Source organism: Carcharodon carcharias, chromosome 19 (assembly GCF_017639515.1).
Source record: "Carcharodon carcharias isolate sCarCar2 chromosome 19, sCarCar2.pri, whole genome shotgun sequence".
In the NCBI taxonomy this organism is placed as follows: domain Eukaryota; kingdom Metazoa; phylum Chordata; class Chondrichthyes; order Lamniformes; family Lamnidae; genus Carcharodon; species Carcharodon carcharias.
In genome coordinates, this window is record NC_054485.1 from 101,312,304 (window position 1) to 101,328,651 (window position 16,348).

At 53.6% G+C, this 16,348-nt stretch overlaps 1 protein-coding gene across 1 annotated transcript; it reads right to left on the reverse strand.

The window, feature by feature from the left end:
* Positions 1-5,990: 5,990 nt before the first annotated feature.
* On the reverse strand, positions 5,991-15,952 carry LOC121291296 (TNF receptor-associated factor 2-like). The gene is made up of 8 exons (XM_041212368.1): positions 15,733-15,952; positions 14,450-14,504; positions 12,717-12,821; positions 11,888-12,061; positions 9,747-9,821; positions 8,070-8,156; positions 6,695-6,862; positions 5,991-6,640 (listed from the first exon to the last, which is right to left on the reverse strand). The coding sequence occupies exons 1-8, from the start codon at positions 15,879-15,881 to the stop codon at positions 6,002-6,004; spliced, it is 1,452 nt and encodes a 483-aa protein (XP_041068302.1). The 5' UTR covers positions 15,882-15,952; the 3' UTR covers positions 5,991-6,001.
* Between the last annotated feature and the right edge of the window lie 396 nt (positions 15,953-16,348).

A 16,348-nucleotide genomic window follows, 5' to 3' on the forward strand; every position in this document is an offset into this window, starting at 1 on the left:
GGGACTGCTCCACAAAGCAGCCTTCCTCCAAAACACTGGACAGCATTAAGGACACAACCAACAACAAAAAATTCTCAGAATTACTTGGAAAAACTCAGCAGGTCTGGCAGCATCGGCGGAGAAGAGAAGAGTTGACGTTTCGAGTCCTCATGACTCTTCGACAGAACTAAGTAGAAATAGGAAAGGAGTGAAATATAAGCTGGTTTAAGGTGTGTGGGGGGTGGGTTGGGTGGGGGGAGAGAAGTGGAGGGGGGGTGTGGTTGTAGGGACAAACAAGCAGTGATAGAGATAAAAGCAGATCATCAAAAGATGTCACAGACAACAGAACAAAAGAACACATAGGTGTTAAAGTTGGTGATATTATCTAAACGAATGTGCTAATTAAGAATGGATGATAGGGCATTCAAGGTATAGCTCTAGTGGGGGTGGGGGGAGCATAAAAGATTTAAAAATACTTAAAAATAATGGAAATAGGTGGGAAAAAGAAAAATCTATATAATTTATTGGAACAAAAACAAAAGGAAGGGGGAAGAAACAGAAAGGGGGTGGGGATGGAGGAGGGAGTTCAAGACCTAAAGTTGTTGAATTCAATATTCAGTCCGGAAGGCTGTAAAGTGCCTAGTCGGAAGATGAGGTGTTGTTCCTCCAGTTTGCGTTGGGCTTCACTGGAACAATGCAGCAAGCCAAGGACAGACATGTGGGCAAAAGAGCAGGGTGGAGTGTTAAAATGGCAAGAAACGGGGAGGTTTGGGTCATTCTTGCGGACAGACCGCAGGTGTTCTGCAAAGTGGTCACCCAGTTTATGTTTGGTATCTCCAATGTAGAGGAGACCGCATTGGGAGCAACGAATGCAGTAGACTAAGTTGGGGGAAATGCAAGTGAAATGTTGCTTCACTTGAAAGGAGTGTTTGGGCCCTTGGACGGTGAGGAGAGAGGAAGTGAAGGGGCAGGTGTTACATCTTTTGCGTGGGCATGGGGTGGTGCCATAGGTGGGGGTCCCCTTCCCCCCCCATCTGTCGGCATTCCGTAGGGATCGTTCCCTCCAGGACACCCTGGTCCACTCCTCCATCACCCCCTACACCTCAACCCCCACATTCGTTTAGATAATATCACCAACTAACACCTATGTGTTCTTTTGTTCTGTTGTCTGTGACATCTTTTGATGATCTGCTTCTATCACTGCTTGTTTGTCCCTACAACCACACCAACCCCCTCCACTTCTCTCCCCCCACCCAACCCAGCCCCCCACACACACCTTAAACCAGCTTATATTTCACTCCTTTCCTATTTCTACTTAGTTCTGTCGAAGGGTCATAAGGACTCGAAACGTAAACTCTTTTCTTCTCCGCCGATGCTGCCAGACCTGCTGAGTTTTTCCGGGTAATTCTGTTTTTGTTTTGGATTTCCAGCATCTGCAGTTTTTTGTTTTTATCTTATTATTACAAAAAAATCTCAGTTTCCACACCAACTCACCCAAGCATTCACAGTCCATCCACTCACTGTAGCTGCGACAATGCTTCCATAGCTGCATCCCAACCCTCCACTTTGCCTGGATATTTTTCCCTGGAAATTCCCTCCATGCTTCTCAAAAGGAAACATTTGCAGGTTTACGAGGAAAGGGGGAGTAGCGGATGGTGCGGGGAGAGGCGGAGCTGGACTCTGATTAAAGTGGTTCTGAAAAACTCTTGGTCCGTTGATCTTGAGATCCGAGGGTTGAATTGGGGGCTTTGCAACAGTCACACCCGCGGTGTGAACAGATATCCTGTGCTTTAGCGAATGGGTTGTAGCGCCCCGCAGGTTGTGCTATTGTGTTCCTATTGAACTCCAATGAATTGGTGTTTTTTTGTTACCACCCCCCGCCCCCGCTTATTTGTGTAGTACTGCCCATCCGCCAGCAGAGGATGGTGTTGCATCATTTTAATCCCAAGATCATTCAACATGTTTGAAGCAACAACAAAAACGAAAAATACCTGGAAAGAATCAGCAGGTCTGACAGTATCTGCGGAGAGGAATACAGTCAACGTTTCTTGAAGAGTCATACGGACACGAAACGTTGGCTCTATTCCTCTCCGCAGATGCTGTCAGACCTGCTGAGTTTTTCCAGGTATTTTTCATTTTTGTTTTGGATTTCCAGCATCCGCAGTTTTTTTGCTTTTATCTTAATCTTTGAAGCAACTGTTTAGCCCTTTTTAATTAATTCATGCAGACCAGAGGAGGGGGAAAAAAATCTCCCATTGCTCCTGAAATGACTTTAGCGTGTTCACTTCCACTGCCAAATCCATTCAAGATTTTTCCTTTTTTCTTTCAGCCATTCCCCTGTAACTCTTTACCCCTTTAAATTTTGTTTGACAGTGCCACAGTGGAACTCCTTGGGATCTTTCCCTGCATTGCACGCCCTCGATAAATGCACGTTTCTCGGCTACCAGTCACAGCGTGTCCTGTCGCGACCAGCGGCGGAGTTCATTAAACACACCACAATACCGCACACACGGGGTCAGCTTTTATTCAAATTGAGCTCAATACTCGCTCTGGCAACAGTGCAATACAAAATAAAAATCAGTCCATAAATTAGCCACGACAATAAATAAATAAATACAATCACGGTTCCTTGTGCTTAAAGTGCAGCGAACGAGAGGCCTCTCGGTGTCGCACCAAAGTCATGAATGCACACTGGGTCTCCCGGGTAAAAGTGAAACAGAGTTAATCCAACAGTCTTCCCAGTTCTCCCAGGGTTGGGACTTGGGATGCTCTGTGTGTGTGTATGTCATGAGTGGGGGGCACATTTCCTTGCCTGTTAATTCCTATGGGGGGGGGGGGGGGCATTGGGGCTGAATTTTACTCCTTCGCTCGCCAAGGAGCACCAAGGCCAGTTGTAGCAACTTGGGGGAGGCAGTGGTGGGACTGTCACTGCACTGGTAATCCAGAGGCCCAGACTGAAGCTCTGGGGACGTGGGTTCGACTCCCCGCCAAGGCAGCAGGTGGGATTCATATTCAAACTACATTTTTTTTTTAAAAAAAAGGTCTGGAATCTCACCAGCTGTAATCCATAGTCATAAAACCCCCTCCCTCCGGCTCACCAGTGCCCTTGAGGGAAGGAATTCTGATGTACATGTGACCCCCGCCCGCCCTGAAAATGCGCGCGGAGTAGGAGTTGGCTATTCAGCCGAGTGAGCCTGCTCTGCCATTCAATGAGATCGTGTGGGTGTGTGGGGGGTTGGTGGTGGAGGGGGGGGGGGGGTAGTCTCAGCTCCACTTTCCTACACGTCCTCCCAACCCCTTCCCCATAAACCTCGGCCCCCTTACCGGGAAGAAAAGCCAAACTCCCGGCTTCTTCTCCGACTGACCGAGGTGGCTCTCGGCAGGGGGAGCGGCCGGGTGGGACTCTCACACACCCGGTCACAACTGCATCGTGTCCTCCCCCGACAAGTCAATGGGGGGGGAGGGTGTAGAGGATTGGGGGAGGTGTAGAGGATTGGGGAGGGTGTAGAGGATTGGGGGGGAGGGTGTAGAGGATTGGGGGGAGGGTGTAGAGGATTGGGGGGGAGGGTGTAGAGGATTGGGGAGGGTGTAGAGGATTGGGGGGGAGGGTGTAGAGGATTGGGGAGGGTGTAGAGGATTGGGGGGGAGGGTGTAGAGGATTGGGGGGAGGGTGTAGAGGATTGGGGAGGGTGTAGAGGATTGGGGGGGGTGTAGAGGATTGGGGGGAGGGTGTAGAGGATGGGGGGAGGGTGTAGAGGATTGGGGGGGGAGGGTGTAGAGGATGGGGGGGAGGGTGTAGAGGATTGGGGGGGAGGGTGTAGAGGATGGGGGGGAGAGTGTAGAGGATTGGGGAGGGTGTAGAGGATTGGGGGGGAGGGTGTAGAGGATTGGGGAGGGTGTAGAGGATTGGGGGGGAGGGTGTAGAGGATGGGGGGGAGAGTGTAGAGGATTGGGGAGGGTGTAGAGGATTGGGGGGGGTGTAGAGGATTGGGGAGGGTGTAGAGGATTGGGGGAGGGTGTAGAGGATTGGGGAGGGTGTAGAGGATTGGGGGGGAGGGTGTAGAGGATTGGGGAGGGTGTAGAGGATGGGGGGGAGGGTGTAGAGGATGGGGGGAGGGTGTAGAGGATGGGGGGGAGGGTGTAGAGGATTGGGGGAGGGTGTAGAGGATGGGGGGGAGGGTGTAGAGGATTGGGGGGAGGGTGTAGAGGATTGGGGGGAGGGTGTAGAGGATTGGGGAGGGTGTAGAGGATTGGGGGGGGAGGGTGTAGAGGATTGGGGGGAGGGTGTAGAGGATTGGGGGGGAGGGTGTAGAGGATTGGGGAGGGTGTAGAGGATTGGGGGGGAGGGTGTAGAGGATTGGGGGGGAGGGTGTAGAGGATTGGGGGGGGGTGTAGAGGATGGGGGGGGAGGGTGTAGAGGATTGGGGGGGAGGGTGTAGAGGATTGGGGGGAGGGTGTAGAGGATTGGGGGAGGGTGTAGAGGATTGGGGGGGGTGTAGAGGATGGGGGGGAGGGTGTAGAGGATTGGGGGGGAGGGTGTAGAGGATTGGGGGGGAGGTGTAGAGGATGGGGAGGGTGTAGAGGATGGGGGGGGAGGGTGTAGAGGATTGGGGGGGAGGGTGTAGAGGATGGGGGGGAGGGTGTAGAGGATGGGGGGGAGGGTGTAGAGGATTGGGGGGGGTGTAGAGGATGGGGGGGAGGGTGTAGAGGATGGGGGGGAGGGTGTAGAGGATGGGGGGGAGGGTGTAGAGGATGGGGGGGAGGGTGTAGAGGATTGGGGGGGAGGGTGTGATTGGGGGGGAGGGTGTGATTGGGGGGGAGGGTGTGATTGGGGGGGGAGGGTGTGATTGGGGGGGAGGGTGTAGAGGATTGGGGGGGGTGTAGAGGATGGGGGGAGGGTGTAGAGGATTGGGGGGGAGGGTGTAGAGGATTGGGGGGGGTGTAGAGGATTGGGGGAGGGTGTAGAGGATTGGGGAGGGTGTAGAGGATTGGGGGGGAGGGTGTAGAGGATTGGGGAGGGTGTAGAGGATTGGGGGGTGGGTGTAGAGGATTGGGGAGGGTGTAGAGGATTGGGGGGGGTGTAGAGGATTGGGGGAGGGTGTAGAGGATGGGGGGGAGGGTGTAGAGGATTGGGGGGGGTGTAGAGGATTGGGGGAGGGTGTAGAGGATTGGGGAGGGTGTAGAGGATTGGGGAGGGTGTAGAGGATTGGGGGGGAGGGTGTAGAGGATTGGGGAGGGTGTAGAGGATTGGGGAGGGTGTAGAGGATGGGGGGAGGGTGTAGAGGATTGGGGAGGGTGTAGAGGATTGGGGAGGGTGTAGAGGATGGGGGGGAGGGTGTAGAGGATTGGGGGAGGGTGTAGAGGATTGGGGGAGGGTGTAGAGGATTGGGGGAGGGTGTAGAGGATTGGGGAGGGTGTAGAGGATTGGGGAGGGTGTAGAGGATGGGGGGAGGGTGTAGAGGATTGGGGGAGGGTTGTAGAGGATTGGGGGGGGTGTGTAGAGGATTGGGGAGGGTGTAGAGGATTGGGGAGGGTGTAGAGGATTGGGGGGGAGGGTGTAGAGGATTGGGGAGGGTGTAGAGGATTGGGGAGGGTGTAGAGGATGGGGGGGAGGGTGTAGAGGATTGGGGGGGAGGGTGTAGAGGATGGGGGGAGGGTGTAGAGGATTGGGGGAGGGTGTAGAGGAGGGGGGGGAGGGTGTAGAGGATGGGGGGGAGGGTGTAGAGGATTGGGGGGGAGGGTGTAGAGGATTGGGGGGGAGGGTGTAGAGGATTGGGGGGGAGGGTGTAGAGGATTGGGGGGGAGGGTGTAGAGGATTGGGGGGGAGGGTGTAGAGGATGGGGGGGAGGGTGTAGAGGATTGGGGGGGAGGGTGTAGAGGATTGGGGCGGGGGGGGAGGGGGGCTCATTACTTCCTGACTGTGTGCCCCCCGGGACAAGGCGGAGCAGAAACAGGGGCAGTGGGAGGGGGGGGATGCCCGGTGTGGGGTGGGGTGGGGGAGGGGGGTCTCTCTTGCCCGCATTCACTGTGGGAGGCCGGCCGGGTCGATCAGGACCTTGATGTAGAGGGTGTCGTTCTTCAGGTAGGGGCTGTGGGGCCTGAGGAGCAGGTCATGCCGGGCGAAGGTAGGGCAGCCGCTGGCAACGTTCATGTGGCTCCTGGGCCGCTGGAAGGAGCTGCTCAGCACGTCGGGCGAGAAGGACTCCCTGACGTGCCTCTGCTGCGCCTGGTCCAGCAGCAGGAAGGTCACCTTCTGCTTGAAGGGCCAGGGGAGGACCCCGTCGTACTCGCCCCGCACCACGGCCAGGAAGAGGGAGACGTGGGTGCCCTTCCCGCTGCCGTCGCCGTTGGGGTACATGCGGCAGCAGAGCTGGTAGCCGAAGGGGTGGCTGGCGAAGGCGGGTGAGTAGAAGGAGAGTCGCCGCTCCGACTTGGCCGCCAGCAGACGCGAGGCGAACTGGGTCACCTTCCAGACCAGCACCCCGCCGGTGCTGCCAGCGGCGAGGGAGGGCCGCCCGCCCGGGACCTCCTGCTCCCCCTGCAGGCCGAGGATGACCCGCTCGTAGTGCCGGCACTTCTGCTGCAGCGCCTCGATCGCCTGCCCGCACTCGTCCAGCTCCTGGCGGAGGCCGCGCACCGACCTCTCCAGGCCGTCCGTCTTCTTGGCCAAGGCAAGCAGCGCCGGGTCCTCCTCCTCCTCCGCCGCCCCCGCCGCCGCCGCCGCCGCCGCCGCCGGCCTGCCCTGTGTCCCGGCCGTCTCCGTCTCTGTCTCCCCACCCGCGGCCAGCTCCCGGCCCCGCAGGCCGCTGGCGAGGCTCAGCATCTGCAGAAGGTGGGTCTGCTGGGCCGCTCGTAGGTGCTCGTCCAGGTCGCGCCTCCGAAGCTGCAGGGCGGAGGACAACAGTTAAGGGAGGTTCCACCCCTCACGGTTCGCGCTGCGGGTTCGGTGCCCTGGGCACCAGACGTCCCTCTCAGCAGGTCATGGGTTCAAGACCTACTCCACAGACTTGAGCACATAATCTAAGCCAGCATCCCCCACGCACCCCCCCCCCCCTTCAGTGAAGCGCTGAGGGAGGGGCGGGCCATCAGAGGGAAGGGGCCGAGGGAGTGCCACACTGTCGGAGGGTCAGGACTGAGGGAGTGCTGCACTGTCGGAGAGTCAGTACTGAGGCAGTGCCGCACTGTCGGAGGGTCAGGGTTGAGGGAGTGCCGCACTGTCAGAGGGTCTGTACTGAGGGAGTGCCGCACTGTCGGAGGGTCAGTTCTGAGGGAGTGCCGCACTGTCGGAGTGTCAGGGCTGAGGGAGTGCCGCACTGTCGGAGGGTCAGTGCTGAGGGAGTGCCGCACTGTCGGAGGGTCAGTGCTGAGGGAGTGCCGCACTGTCGGAGGGTCAGTGCTGAGGGAGCGCTGCACTGTCGGAGGGTCAGGACTGAGGGAGAGCCACACTGTCGGAGGGTCAGGACTGAGGGAGAGCCGCACTGTCGGAGGGTCAGGACTGAGGGAGAGCCGCACTGTCGGAGGGTCAGGACTGAGGGAGTGCTGCACTGTCAGAGGTGCCATCTCTCAGGTGAAACATTCCACCAGTCCTCTCTGATCAGATCCAACAGCCACTACTTGGAAGAGGAGCAGGAGAGCTCTCCCCATTGACTCATCCTCCACAGCCCTAGCTGAGTGTTCCCTCTCTGGTCTGGGGGTGGGGGGGTGGCGGGGGAATGAGGAGCATTCACTTTAACAAGCAGCGAGCTGTTGTGATCTGGAACATGCTGCTTGAAAAGGACAATGGCAGCCGGTTCAATAATAACTTTCAAAAAGGAACTGGATAAATAGTTGAAAAAGGAAAGTTGCGCAGGGCTGTGATGGGGGCCGTGGTGGGGGGCGGGGGGGGGTGGCGGAAGAGCAGAGGGGAGTGGGTTTGAGTGGGTAGCTTTCTCAAAGGGCCAGCACAGGCACGATGGACAGAACAGCCTCCTGCTGCTTTGTAAAGGTTCAGTGCAGCCAGGGTCCATCGGGGTTGGGTGGGGTTTGGGTGTGATGTGAATATCAGATACGTAACCGGCCAGTAGGATGTCAGCGTTTTCGAGAAAACTAACCTTCTCCAGACAGCCGATCTCTTTAAAGGGGCAGGACACCTGGACGTCAGGGCATGTGCCATGCTGAGGGTTACGATGTTTTTCCAGCTGTTGAGAGAAGATACCAACTGTTAGAATTTCCAGCAAAAATTCAACAAACAGCGAGCTTTCCACACAGAGGCCAACTGCACTTGTAGCAAGAGGAGAGACACAAAGAGACGGAGGGACGGGGGGGGGGACAAACAATTATGTGACCACTGGACTTCTCAAAGCATTTTACAGCCAATGAAATACTTTTTGAAGCGTAGCCGCCGTTGTAACACAGGAAGTGCGGCAGACAATAGGCGCAGAGCAAGATCCCACAAACTGCACTGTGATAGTGGCCCACAAAAGTGTTTTTTTTGGGACGTTGACCGAGGGACAGATATTGGCCAGGCTACCGGGGAGAGTTGCCCTGCTCTTCTCCGAAACAGCACCCCGGCACCTTTCCCGTGCACACCGGCAGGCAGCTTGGTTTAACGCCTCATTCAAAAGGACGTCACCTTCAACGATGCAGCACTCCCTTGGGACGTACTGCACCGGAGCATCATCCTGGATTTTTAAAGAGAATGATGGAGAGACAGAGAGAAGGAAGGAGGGAGAGAGAAAAAAAAAGAGCCAGGCAGGGACATTTAAATCCACACCATTAGCAAACAAATGTGTCCTTTTACACTCCTCTCCCCATTAATTATCAACAGGTCAACAGGTTCATGAAGCTTAACAAAGAATGTCATGCATTGGGTGCTGGGAATTCATCCACTAACATGGGGACCAGTAACTTCCAGGCTATGGAGAGGGAGAGCTTCAGAGAGAAAAAGAAAAAGAGAGAGAAAGAAAGCAAAAGAGAGAAAGAGAAAGAGAGGGAGAAAAAGAGAGCGAGAGAGAGAAAAAGAGAGAGAGAAAGAGAGACAAAGGAAGAGAGATAAAAAGAGAGAGAACGAAAGAAAAAGAGAGGGAAAGAGCGAGAAAAAGAGAGCGAGAAAAAGAGAGCGAGAAAAAGAGAGCGAGAAAAAGAGAGAGAGAAAGAGAGAGAGAGAAAGAGAGACAAAGAAAGAGAGATAAAAAGAGAGAAAGAAAGAAAAAGAGAGAGAAAGAGAGAGAGAGAAAAGGAGAAAGAGAAAGAAAGATAGAAAGATTTAGGCTGGGATCTTCCGGCCCTGCCAGGGAGGGACCTGCTGCTGGGGATATGGTGGGAATGGCCCAAAGCCCATTGAGTTTCAGCAGGACCGGACATTCCCGACAGTGGGCAGGACCACTTAGGGAGGTAGGCAGGTAGGTAAGAGGGGGAAGAAGAGAATGAGAAAAAGAAAGAGAGAGAGGCAGACGAAGCCAGAGTGAAGAGTATTTTCTAGATAGAAAGAAAAGAGAAAAGAACAGAGTCAGAGAGATTGAGAATGATGGCAGGGAGTTCTTAAACTACAACAACCTCAATCAAAGGTGGGGGCTGATTCTTGCAAACTAATCAAACAGGAGTAACGGAATGAGGAAATTCCGGCCTGGACTCATTCCTCGCATGCCACAACTGCACGAAGCTTTCCTCGATCTTTTACAGCCGGATTTCACACCTGGATTACGCTGAAGATCCCACCCCTCTTTGGGACAGAAACAACCCGGTTCGCTCTAGAATTGAGATTTAAAACAGTGAAGGAGCCATCTTACGTCCATCTTTGTTAAGTTCGCCTGGCCACAGGCTGGGCAATCCTCCTTCTGCTTGGCACAGGACGTGATGTGATCCTACAAAGAGAGACAGGTGATCAAAAATCAGCATTCGGATCTCAGGGCACCCGCCAAACGACAGGGAGCGTGAGGAGAGATGGCACAAGTCACGCTCGTCTGCCCTGTAACCTCGCGGGTTAAAAGGAGTGGCTCGGTTGGGGTTGTTACGAGCTGGAGAGGAATTGATAGTTTCTCTCCATCAGCCCTTTCTTCACTGGTTGTGGGGGGGGGGGGGGGGTGGGGTGGTGGTTGTGGGCAGAGCCTTGAAAACGAGAGCCTCTCCGTTCTGGGGTGAAATTAGGAAACGCTTCTTCACACAAAAGGGGTGGCAAAAGTAGGGTTTGCCAACCCTCCAGGATTGGCCTGGAGTCTCCAGGAATTGTGCATCAATCTCCGGGACACAGCTGAGCACAACCCTGGAGGAAAATCATCGGGGCATTCAAAAAGGCTGGTCCTTTTTGTCATTTTCTTGGCCATTTTCTCTTCACCAGGAAAAAAAAAATGGAAAATGGGGAATGGGTGGTTTGGCTGGTAGTCAAGAATCATCCAACTGGGCAATGAGTCTTTTTGCTTTCCAATTGACATAGGAAGGCAGCGTGTCACCAGGGTGGAACCATAGAAAAGGCACAGCAGAGAAGGAGGCCATTCGGCCCACCTTGTCCATGCCAGCCCAAGGAGGCTGGACGTGTTGGCCGACTAGTGGCTGGAGCGTGGGGGAGGGGGGGAATTCCATGTGATGAAACTTCCAGGAACACAGTCAAGCACAGCTGGCAACCCGAGTTAGAATTGTGGAGCCCTCTCCCAAAAATCTGCAGTAGGTCCCAGCTCCATTAATAATTTAAAGTGTGCGATCAATAAGCCAGGCATGAGTATTGAGGGACGATGGAGCGAAAGTGGGTGGATGGAGTTCAAAGATAGATCAGCCATGATCTCACCGAATGCTGAAACAGGCCCTCTGGCCTCTATTGCCCGAAGAACATAAGGGGACAGTCCCACCCGCTGAGAGGCCAGAAATTCCCACTCGAAATCAACTGACTTTTTGTTAGCTGGTCCTTCAAGCTTCCCATCCCGCCCGAGGTGGGCGGGACCGGGAAATCCTGGCCAAGGACACGAGAAGCAGGAGCTGGCCACTCAGCCCATCGAGCCTGCTCCGCCCTTCAGTCAGATCATGGCTGATCTGATCGTGGCCTTAACTCCACCTCAGTTCAGCCTCGAATATATTCAGTGAGTCAGCCTCCACTGCTCACTATGGGGAGGTACGGGGTGGGAGGAGGGGGATAGAGAGAATTACAACACCAACGAGAGGAGAAATTCCTCCTCATCTCCATCTTAAATTATTTTAAACTTATTTTAGTGCCCCCTTGCCCCAGACTTGCCAAGGTGACAAAACATTCTCTCAACATCTACACTATCTAGTCCCCTCAGAATCTTCCACGTTTCAATAAGATCTCCTCTCATTCTTCTTCATTCCTGTGAGTATAGGCCCGACCTGCTCAACCTTTCCTCATAAACAACCCCTTCATCCCAGGAATTAGCTCAGTGAGTCTTCTCTGAACCGCCTCCAAAGCAAGTATGACCCTCCTAAGGTAAAGGTAACCAAAAATTGTATGCAGTACTCTGGTTGTGGTCTCATCACTGCCCTGTACAGTGACCATCATCGCCTGTGCTCGCTGGCCTAGGCATCCAGCAGTGACTCCATTTTAAAACCCTCGTCTTGCTTCCAAATTCCTCCAGGGCCTCATCTCCCTATCTCTGTAACCTGCTCCAGGCCCACTGCCCTCCGAGATAGCTGAATTCTGCCTAAGCCCGTCCCCTTCAGCACCTCCCATTTTAAATCGCTCCACCATTGGCGGCCTTGTCTTCAGCTGCTGGTCCCCAAGCCCTGGAATCCCCTCCTCCCTAAATCTCTCCACCTCCCTCGACTCCTGTGAGACCCACCTTAGGACCTACCTCCTTTGGGGCCACCTGATGCGGCTCAACGTCAGATATCATTTTGCGCTAGTTAGGAGGCGCTATACAAATGCACATCACCATCGTTAGTTCTGACGGTGGGAGGTTAGACCCGCTTCACCTCAACCGCTCACCTCCAGCAACTTGTGGATGCAGAAGGTCTCGCACTGGGGGCACAGCTCCATTCGCCACTCACACTCCTGGGTCTCGTGCGCCGCCATTTTCTTCCTGGGGCCAATCGCCTCACAGCCGAACGTGACGTTGGAACAAGGGACCACGTGGAAATCGCACTGGGCCCGGTGTGTGCGCTGGAGGGAAAGAAGAGGGGGTGGGTGGGGGGGCACAGAGAGGCAGAGAGGCCAAAAGTCAAATTTATAGTTCGAGAAAGATAAACACGCACAAGGAAACGGTTCCAGTTCATGTCGAATAGAAAAACAACTGCCCAGGGAATTCAGCTCCTATTTGAAGAAGATCAGCCTCGAGACCAGGGAAGAGGCTGTCACTAAGTTGGGGGGGGTGGGGGGGTCAGTGGAGGCAGGGGGGGTAGTCTTCACTTCCCACAGCATCATTTGTGACTTCAGGCCATGCCGAAACTTTTTGAAGTGCCATCGCTGCTTCGATTGGGCAGCCAATTTGTGCACAGCAAGCTCCCACAAACAGTGATGAGATAATCTGTCCCTTTAGTGATGTTGATTGAGGGACAGGTGTTGATTGGGGCATCTGTGGTGGTGGGGTTGGGGGGTAAGGGGGGGGTGGTGCTTGGGGAGAACTGCCTCCACCCACCTTTGAGATAGCATGACCCTCCTGCAGACTTCACAGCAGAGCGATGGCCATTCACGATTACAAGGTGGCAAGAGCCAATCAGTTTTGTCAACCCGCTTCCCCCCCCCCAACACCCACCCCCCCCGCCAACCTCCTCAGATCTTTCCCCCCTCCCCTCCAGAATCCCGAAATTACCCTTACCAGGTAGTTGCGCAGTGTTCCTGTCCAATCACAACCCTCTCGATAAGCCGTGCACTGAATCTTTGTGGCATAAGCATCATTTTCAGCGGCTCTATCATGATAGACCTGTCAGGTGGACAGAAAGGAAGGGATCAGACTCCTAAGAGGCTCAAGGGGAAAATATATATATGTATATATTGCTACAGCTCCTTTCACAGCCTCAGCACCTCCCCAAGTACTTGGCCACCAATGAAGTATTATGCAAGTGCAGTCACAGTTGTAGTGTAGGGGAACAGAGCCAGACAATTTGTGCACAGCAAGCTCCCACAAACAGCTATGCGATCATGACCAGCTGGTCTGCTTTGTGTTGTTTGGAGGGATCTATAATTGGCCAGGGCACTGGGGGGAGGACCCCCTTGCCCCTCCTCAAAATAGTGCCCACAGAATCTCTTACGCCCATGCCGGGGTCTTGGTTTGACATCTCATCTGACAGGCAGCGTCTCAGACAGCGGGAGACTCCCTCGGCCTTGCACTGTGGGTGTCAGCCTGGTTTACATGGTCAGCCTCTCGAATGGGAACCAGCAGCAAGAATGCTGAGCCAAGGCTCAGAGTGAAGTCACACATCCTCTGGGTCACTAGTCAAGCAGCTTAACCACAGTGCTACTGTATGTAAGGAGCATATATTGTACAGACAGCAGAAGCAGAACAGAGTTCTCAGTCGCTACAGCTCCCAGTGAACTCCCCATCAGTTTTAGTTCCTCCTTGTAATTCACCCACTTTGTTCAATAGAAATTTCAAGCAGTTCCAAGCAATCACATGCAGGGTACTTCCAAGCTAATGACATCAGAGTGCTGACAATCCAGAGCATGATGGCAGCCAATAATCACTGCGCTGTAACAACCCAGTCTGTAACTCATTCCCAGGTATCCGTTATTCTATATACAAACCATCTGAATACCTTGGGTAGATTCCAGTCTGTAACTCATTCCCAGGTATCCATTATTCTATATACAAACCATCTGAATACCTTGGGTAGATTCCAGTCTGTAACTCATTCCCAGCTATCCGTTATTCTATATACAAACCATCTGAATACCTTGGGTAGATTCCAGTCTGTAACTCATTCCCAGCTATCTGTTATTCTATATACAAACCACCTGATCCCCCCCAATTAGATTCCAGTCTGTAACTCACTCCGCGATATCCATTATTCTATATATAATCCATCTGAGTCTTTTTGCTTTCCAATTGGCGTAGGAAGGCAGTGTATCACAGGGATGGATGTGTTGGCTGACTAATGGCTGGAGAGCGTAAGGGGGGAGGGGGGAATTCCATGTGATGAAACTTGCAGGAACACAGTCAAGCACAGTTGGCAACCCGAGTTAGAATTGTGGAGCCCTCTCCCAAAAAATACAGTAGGTCCCAGCTCCATTAATAATTTAAGGTGTGTGATCAATAAGCCAGGCATGAGTATTGAGGGACGATGGAGCGAAGGTGGGTGGATGGAGTTCAAAGATAGATCAGCCATGATCTCACTGAATATTGAAACAGGCCCTCTGGCCTCTATTGGCCTAAGAATGCTATGTAACCTGCTAAGTGGCTTTCCAGATTATATGTTGCTGACATGCACAATACAGTACATTCACTCAGTTCTATGTCCTTACTACACTCTGGCTCCTCCTGAAAATAGCCCAACCCCCCTCATGCAAAGCTGTCAATGAAAGAGCATATTTGCAATGAATGAAATCCCCTACCTTGGAACGAAGGACCTTCTGCTGACAAACATAGCAATCTGCCTCATTCTGTGTCCTGCGGTAAAGAAATAAAACAAATAAATGGAGTTAGCTTGCAGATCAGCCATGATATCGTTGAGTGACAGAACAAGCTCGAGGGGGCTGAATGGCCTCCTTCTGTTCCTATAGCTAAAATTTCACATTCCATAACCTTGACTCAGTTCTGCCAGTATTCCAGGATTTACCATCTTTTAAACTGACCCAGGGCTCTGGTTAGGACCATAGAATGATTACAGCACAGGAGGTGGTCATTTGGACCATGGTGTCCGTGTGAGCTATTCCACTGGGAGGGCATCACAGGCAAGTCCTTTCTTGTCTGCACGCGTGGAGCTTCCAACAGGGTCACTGGGCGGATTCACTCACTTAAGGGAGGCCGTACTTGCATCAGAAGCAGTTCAGAGAATGCTCAGTAGGTTGCCCCAATCCCCCTAATTATCCACCTCCCCCCCCCCCCCCCCCATCCCCCCCCCCCCCCCCCCCCCCCCCCCCCCACCCCCGCGTCCAACGGGGCTACCTGAAGACCAACTCCAGTCACAACATTTAAGAAGCATTTAGATGAGCATTTGAAACGCCATAACATACAGGGCTACGGGCCAGGTGCTAGAAAATGGGATTAGAATAGATAGCTGCTTGATGGCCGGCCCGGACACGATGGGTCGAAGGGCCTGTTTCTGTGCCGTATAACTCTATGACTCTATGACGATGACTGTAAATGTAGCGCTACTTGTTCTCACTGATTTGCAGGTAACCCCTGTGAAGTTTCTGGCGTTACTAGGTAGGTCCTAGCTGGGTAAACAGCAAGAAGCCGACCAGTGCAGTGTGCTAACCATGTGCCAGAGATCAGAGATCTAAAAAGCTGATTGTTTTTAAAACTGACTGAACTCCAGTGCACAGTCGTGGGAGTTCTCCAAACTTTAAGGATCAGGGATCTGGTGAAACTGAATGCGAGTCCCGTGTGGCTGACAGGAACACTTTGCTCCTTCACAGACAGTGATGGGTTCCTGCCTCGAGCTTGTGCATCGGGTTTGTGCATCGGGTACTCTACTGACCCCCAAAACCCAGCAACTCCCTAACCCCACCCCACCCCACCCCACCCCCTCCCAGACAGATGGAGGCACAACGGTGAAGCTTGTCAGCCCTCTCTGAGATCAACCGGATTATCAGCGATCAAGACGGGTTTGGGGGGGAAGCAGAGCCCTCAACCAGAAAAGGTAAACAGAGAGATAAGAAGCCTTGCAACTCACTTGAACAGGTTCTCCAGGCAGGCGGTGCAGTATCGGTGTCCACACTCAGTCTGTTTGGGTTTAATGAGCAGAAAGCGGCAGGCGGAGCACAGGAGGCAAGAGCTGCCGGTCGGATTGACCGGGCTGATTCCAGAGACCAGAGCTACCATCCTATTTCCCCAAGCGAGAGAGAGACAGAGGAGTGAATCCTACTCCCACCACCTGCAGGAGCTCACCTTCTGTGCTACAATTCCTTGGGACTGATGTAGCCAATCTGGTGGCGGGAGTCTTTAAAGAGGGGGGGAATTCCCTCCGTGTCACGCCCTTTATGACGTCATTCAAAGGCTCCGCCCCGTCAGTTTCACAACGTGGAGAGGGATTCCCTCTGCGTCACTCCCGAAAAGGACAGGACCCAATGTCCAGACGATTCCCCCGGGCCCTAGAGTCCCCGGCTGACTGGAATTGCTTCTCCCAAACTACCCCACAGGTTCCCCTTAACATCTTGAAAACTTTGATCCAATTACCCCTTAGCCTTCCAAATTCCAGGGAACACCACGCTATACGTTTGTGTAATGTCTTGTCAGAATTTAACCCAGGTGTCACAGAATCACACAGTGCAGAAGAGGCCCTTCGGTCC